Genomic DNA, 6,986 nt, shown 5'->3' with positions numbered 1-6,986 from the left:
TTTTTTTCCTTTTTTTTCTTTTCTTTTTTTTTTTTTTTTTTTGGTTTAATTATAGGCTTATAATATATATGATAAATAACATTCAGTTGCCAAAATTTAAAAATAAAAATACTGAACTGGAAAGCTTTTGACATAATCAAATTTAATTATCATCAATTAACACTTCATTAACTTTAAGAATAGGCACCCAAAAAATAATAATAATAATAATAGGTCAAAACTCTCTCAAAAAAAAAAAAAAAAAAATTTGGGGGGCAATTTAGTTATTGTGTTGGACCAGGAGTTTTTACTCTTGTTTTCTCTCCTTCATTTTGTATCCTCCCTATTCTATTTCTAACCAAACATACCTTTAGGATTCAAGTCACCTCATTTTTAATTGATGATTTTTTTTTAATAAAAAAAATAAAGAATAGGATAAGAATGTGTTGAGGTTTAAAAAATCATAACACCAAGACTTAAAAATAGCACACTGGGCCAACTCCATAGAAAGTAATATTAAAGTGGTTGAGCTCATCACAAGGGAAAAATATGGTAAACCCAAAAAATTTGAAACTTAAAACCCATGAAGGGATAAGCCTTAGGGCCCATGAAATGAAGAGAGGAAGGAAAAAAGCACAGCCTATCTAGAATAAGAAAATCAAAGAGAGTTTAGTGAAAGAACTGGACTGGGATACCCAGAGGCTGCCAGGAGGTCGGGATTCTCAGAGCGTGCACCACAGTTAGAAGGAGACTGAGATAGTTCAAAAAGAGTACCCAAAAACACAAGAAACGAAGGACAGATGCATCCTTCTCAATCGCCATATGATGCAGAGAGAAGCCAGAAGGCTTGGAAAGTAACAATTCATGAACAAGAGGGCTGATACCTCGGGCAACCCAGAAAGAAGAACTATAAAGAGAAGTAGTCGGGAAAACCTTTAATCTGGCAGGAATGGATTCAGCTCAACTAGGAAAAATGGCAATAGGAAGGACAACCGAAAAGCTGAGTCTGAAAAGGGAAGGTTTAAAAGCCTTGAGGGAAGAGAGATTGGAGGTTAGCCCTTTAAGGACATCCTGGAATGGAAAGTCAGCAAGAAACTTTTAGGAAAATAGCACAAAAAGAAGAAAACTAAGAGAAATAAGGAAGTACCAGTCATCAAAAGGGCTAGCACAACGTGGACTCTAGTTTACCCAGTGGCGCAGGGGAGGGGAATTAATGGTACCTCGGAACTCTAGAATGACACTATTAAAGGGATAAGCAGCCAACATTGGAGGGGCATTCAGCAAGAGAAAATCACAATAGAATCATTGAGAAAACTCTGTCAAAAACTCAAAGAAAGCAGTGAAATATCGCACGGTATCCCAGAAACAGTCACTGTAGAACATACTTGGATTCAAAGAGATTTAAACTTTGCAAGTCTTAGAGGCTTAGATAACCATCTAAGTCTGTAATTTTTGAGTTTATTTGGACCTTGTAACACGTCTTAGTGAACGCATTGTAATCCACAATTAAGAAAAAATAACAAAATATTTCATATTGATTTGAGGATTCTTAACGGTTATTTCGTATGTTTCATTACTAACCACTTGAGTACTGATAAGGCCTCTGATGGGACGGACGGCCAGAAGAGAGGCGAATGGATGATCAACAGATGGAAGAAGGAGATAGGAAGATGAAGACTATATAAGAAAAGCAAGTAAAGTAAAAGAGAGGGGGGGAAAAGGGAGAAGAAAAGGGGCTCCTCGGCCACGGGCCGAGGAGCATCCCCCCAGTTGTAAATAAATTCTAAGTATTTTCTTTTATAAAAAAAGAGTTCATGCTTAGTGAACGACGGCCAGCGCCTAAACCTTTAACCCACTCTCTACAAATTTATTGTTTAGGCTTGTTGGGCTGAAAACCTATTCATACTCAGGGTCAAATCCAAATTGAGTCCCTACATCTTTTAATTGGATATGAATTTTGACAAATCTACCATTAGATTACATCTTCTTCTTATATCCTTCATACTTGCAAAATTTCTAAAAAATTAATAATCAATAACTATGTCATTAATAAATTGTTTTAATTACAAGTTTTTGTAGTTTAAAGTTATGTATAAAATATAAACTTATAAATCATATAATAAATAATATCTTTTTGACACAAAATTTAATATGTATATTAAGAGCGTAAAAAACATATAATTCAACGATTAAATTTTTAAAATATATAATAATATTTATTTTATTAAGTAAGATTATAACGTTAAACAATATATAATTTTGTAGTTAAATTTTATAATTTTTAATTTGCATTATTTATTTGGTTAGATACTTTTTAAAATCTCACATATTTTTTAAATCACAAATATACTTTTATACCTTAAAAAATTTAAATAAAATAAACCAACGTAAAGATCCAAACTAAACACCATTAAAGCAGCAATTTTTTTTTTCTTAGTTCTGAGAGGAGTGAGGGTGAGAGTGAGAGATGGCACCGTTGAAATCTCTGGAGCAAGAGTATCCCATTTTAGACTCAAACTTCCAGTCATTCTGTGCTTCGCACGACATTTTCTCAGGTCATCTCTTCTTTTCTTTTTTTTGGGGGTTCAATTCTTTATAGACCATATATAAATTGAACTTTTGTTACATAGCTTAGGGCAGTTGTTTCAGATAAATCACAATGAATCAATGCCAGCAATATAAGAAATGTTGAACTCTTTCCCTTCTTATATGAATTATAATTTTGCTTCTGGCTCAATCTTTTACATTTTTGCCATTTCTGGTCTTTTTTTTTTTTTTTTTTTATAATTTTTTTTTTAACAGTTGAGGATTTACTCTTGCACGACCTCTACGTATTAGCTGCTTTTGCGGAACAAGAATCTAGCTCTGAGAGATTAAAGCAGGTTAGCTTCTACAGAAATTTTTTGTTAAGGATTACATTTCAATATTTTTTTTTTTTTTTTTTTTTTGGGGTGGGGTTTAGAATTTTATCTAGCATTATAAGTAGGTAATTTTTAACCTGTTTGATCATTTTGAGCAATTAGGGGATTACCCAAGTTCTCTCTATCATTGATGGTCAGCATCAGCCATGGTTGAATGGTATGGAGCTCTTGGAAGATGCTCAAAGGAATAAACATGTGTTGTCCACTGGATGTGAAGGGTAATTTGAGCATAGACATTGTCTTATTTCTTTTGCTTCAATGATAGTTTGATTCTATTTGAATACTTGATCAAATGTTTCGGGTCTGGCCCTGATTGAAAAAAAAAAAAAAATATTTCGGGCTGTGTGACTTTTAGGATCGATTTGTTGCTTCATGGTGGATTGCGTGTGGGGCAGTTCAGGAACTTGTTGGGCCATCGTCATCTGGTAAAACACAAGTAGAGACACTTCATTCATGATAACAATTAGTTTTCTTGATGAATACAAATTCCACTGGATCATGTCTTCATGAATCTATTTGGGTTTTTTAGTCACTGTTTTGTTGTGGTATGCTTAAATTAAACCTACTATATGAGCTGGACATCATGATGCAATGGTATCTCTTCTCCCATGGCATGGATATTTCTTGGATTTAAACACTTTGGTTGGTATTCTTTTAGTTATAGCATAAGCACTTAAATCATAATTTTAAATGTACAGTCTGTATTTAGTGTAAAACTTATCCACTCTCGTTAATGTCTAGGTTTGCCTACTAGCTGCATCAAATGTTGCAAAGAAACATTCGGCAGTGTTGTATACTTAGATACAAGCAACTCTTTTCGCCCCAACGTGTTACACACTTTATTTGTCAGCATTCTGATCCTGCCATTGATCAGGTTAAACATATTATCACTCTTTTTTTTTTGGGAGTGGGGGGGGGGGGGGGGTATCTTTAATCTGCTATGCAGTGTAAGCTTTTTGTCTTAACTAGTTTTCTCCTTTTGAAATTATGTTTTAGGCTAAACACAGAACTCTCCAGAAGGTAATGAACAACATATCTTGCAAATCAGTATTTGACATATTTACAATGTTTGATGTGCTACATCAGCTAGAGTTCAATCTGAGATCTCAGGTTTGCATCGGACATGAAGTGCTTTGGCTGGCCTATTTTGGTAGAATTTCATTTTTGGATTATTAAACATATGAGAAATGTTTCAGATGCAGGGAGGAGATTGTAAGGTGCAGTTGCTTATTGTTGATTCGGTGTCATCAATGGTTACACCAATCCTTGGAGGCAGTGGTTCCCAGGGTATACATTCTTGTATGGAAATCAGTGTCACCTTTTAAAAAAATAAAAATAAATTTAAGAAATAAATTATACTCCTTCACCAAAGTTTTATAATCGCTCTTTCTCTCAAAATGTAATTGTAGCATTACTTTTATGACTGCAAAACTTCATCAGCTTGATTTAATTGATTGATACTCTTTGGTTCCTAACAAGTTCTCTTATCTGTTCAGTACGCAATATATCTTTGTGTTGGCAAAGCTTTTCAATATAATGTTTTTGTGTTCAGTCAGTATCATTTTAATATTCCTCTCTCTTCTCTGGTCTCTCTTTCTTCCTAGTGATTGTTTGATAATTATTTTATGATTTTTCTCATCTACATTTTAAATATAAACATTTTGTGCCAAGTTTTTCATACTTTAAGAATTCAGTCGAGTTTAAACATTGATGCAGCTATCATACATTTAATCACTTAATTGTAAATCTTAATTCAGATTTTACCTACATTTTTTCTTGAGTTATCAGGGGAGTTGTTGACAGATTTTATTTTATTTTTTATTCCTTTTAAACTCTTGTGAAGCATTCCAAATATTCTGACACTGCACGTTTTAGAATTACAGTCAATTTTTGAAATAAAATCATGCAAGTTTGTTGATAACCATTGAGCAGGGCTTATTTATTCTAACTGTTTTTTTTTTTTTTTTGGTATAAATATTTCTTGGAGAGGATATAAACTTTCATTTGTATGAACCAAATAAGTATTTTTGAAAGTACTATTTGTCTCTAGGTAAGGGGGAATGTAAAGAGACTACAACTATCTTGAATGTACCATTGTGTTCCAGCATAGCAGTTTTAAAGCCCTAGCCTATTGTGCCACACTCACCCAACAGACCCCCACAGCACCCCCCCCCCCCCCCCCCCCCAAAAAAAAAAAAAAAAAAAAAAAAAAACAAAATTGGGACATGAGAAGGCATTTCTTTTTCTTGTTTTTGTTTGATTTTTTTTTTTTTTTAATTTCTTTCTCTGATTCTGTAGGAGGAATTCTATTTTTTCAACTCTATTATCTTAAGTAAAGTATATTATTTTTTTCTTGTCATTTTAGGATGTTGCTTTGTCGGAGATCTGTGATGTTCAACTAACTTCAGTTTAGGAATTGACTGGATTGGTCAATTAATACAGGGCATGCGTTAATGATTTCTGCTGGATACCTGTTGAAGAAATTAGCACATGAGCATAATATTGCAGTACTGGTAAGTTTTAAAATTATATTTATTATTTTATTTTCTCGATAACTGAGAATCCCAGCTTCTTTAATTGTATTCATCAATGCAGTAATTTAAACCCAATTTTCTCCTTGCTAAAAAATTATTTTGAATAGGATCCAACTCTATGGATAAAGCTAAAAGCCAGTGATCTTAAGAATGGGTTTAGAAACAAGAAAGGGAAGAATCAGAAAAAAGGACGAAAGATAGTTTGTCATTTTTATTTGCATGTTATATATTTCTTACTGTTCATTTGTTCACAGTTGTAGTCCTCTCTATTTAACATAATCTTCCTAGAAGACCTTGATCCAATGTATCAGTTGCTAATGCAAAAAGAATAATGTATTTTATCCAGCTTGTCAATATAATCTTTTCATTGACTGGCACCTTCCTAAACTTAATTTTGACCTGTAAAAATAATAATAAATTGCTAAAACTATAACTTGAAAGGATAGCCTATTTCCGCCCTAGTATCGCCTTACATCCTTTCAGTTTATTGAAGTCCAATTGTCATGGCATTGACTGGTTGCATAAAAAATGGAGAGCTAAGGTTATACTTCTGGAAAAGAAAATTTAGTTTCCAGTGCTTTCAATTATTGATTTTGCTGGGTATAGCATACCTTGGAATAAGACTGCAATTGGATTTTTGAAGGTGACTAATCACACAGTGGGTGGAGATGGAGGTATCTCTAAACCGTCTCTTGGAGAGAGTTGGAAAAGCATCCCACATGTTCGGCTTCTGCTTTCCCATGATCATGGAGGCAGCATCTGTAATGTTTCCATACTTAAACACCCATCCATGGTAGAATCCTTTGCATCTTTATTTACAATGTGTGCCATAGACTCACTTACCTCTCTCTCTCTCTCTCTGTTCAGCCTTTCTATCACACCATGTTTACTCCATATCGTATTTATTTTTTTATTCACCCTTTTAAAATTTCTTTTCCTCAGGCTGTTGGTAAGGCTGCAAGGTTTATGATTCACAACTAATGACATAGATTATGGAATAGAAATTCTCTGTCCCACTTTGGGTGTTCCACTTTATTCACCCATTGCAATATGTCATGTATTTGAATTTTTTTTTTTCTATTTTAAATTTTGGCTAATTTATAAAGAATATATATATGTGTGTGTGTGTGTGTGTGTGTGTGTGTGAGACATAAAGTGGAAAACCGAAAATGGGATAGAAGATTTTTATTCTAAATTATGCCTCTATTGTGGAAGTGAAGTGTTTTGTAATGATATCAAGAATATTATCAATTTTTGTGGAGATTTTTTTTTCCTTCTTAAGTAGTTCATTTTTATTTTAGATTGAGGGAGCTGTATGTCAAAAACACATATTAGCTTTGATTATATATATAGTGAAACTGATAGTTAACTATATGTATTTCAAGTGTTTTTTTTTGGTCACAATGTTCATGAGTTTTCCAATTATTTGCATGATATTTGTTTTTCCTTATACTTACTAGTAACATAAATGGTGGAAACCTTTCCAAATTATGGAGAAATATTACTCGTGCTGGTGAAAAATTATATTTGTACTAAACTACTATATGGTTTA

General features: G+C 33.0%; 1 protein-coding gene across 1 annotated transcript; it reads left to right on the top strand.

Moving 5' to 3' along the window:
- The first annotated feature begins 2,376 nt into the window (after positions 1-2,376).
- Positions 2,377-6,734, top strand: LOC111994448 (DNA repair protein RAD51 homolog 4). The gene is given in 13 exon segments (XM_065773388.1): positions 2,377-2,534; positions 2,782-2,861; positions 3,003-3,118; positions 3,256-3,296; positions 3,299-3,336; positions 3,642-3,678; positions 3,681-3,710; positions 3,713-3,774; positions 3,897-4,010; positions 4,097-4,187; positions 5,343-5,413; positions 6,078-6,227; positions 6,377-6,734. Coding segments are annotated over 13 exon segments (957 nt in total). The 5' UTR covers positions 2,377-2,446; the 3' UTR covers positions 6,416-6,734.
- Positions 6,735-6,986: the final 252 nt, after the last annotated feature.

Source organism: Quercus suber, unplaced genomic scaffold (genome assembly GCF_002906115.3).
Source record: "Quercus suber isolate HL8 unplaced genomic scaffold, Cork oak 2.0 scaffold_74, whole genome shotgun sequence".
Classification (NCBI taxonomy): Eukaryota; Viridiplantae; Streptophyta; class Magnoliopsida; order Fagales; family Fagaceae; genus Quercus; species Quercus suber.
The sequence above is the reverse complement of the archived record's forward strand: the minus strand, read 5'-3'. Positions and strand labels throughout refer to the sequence as shown.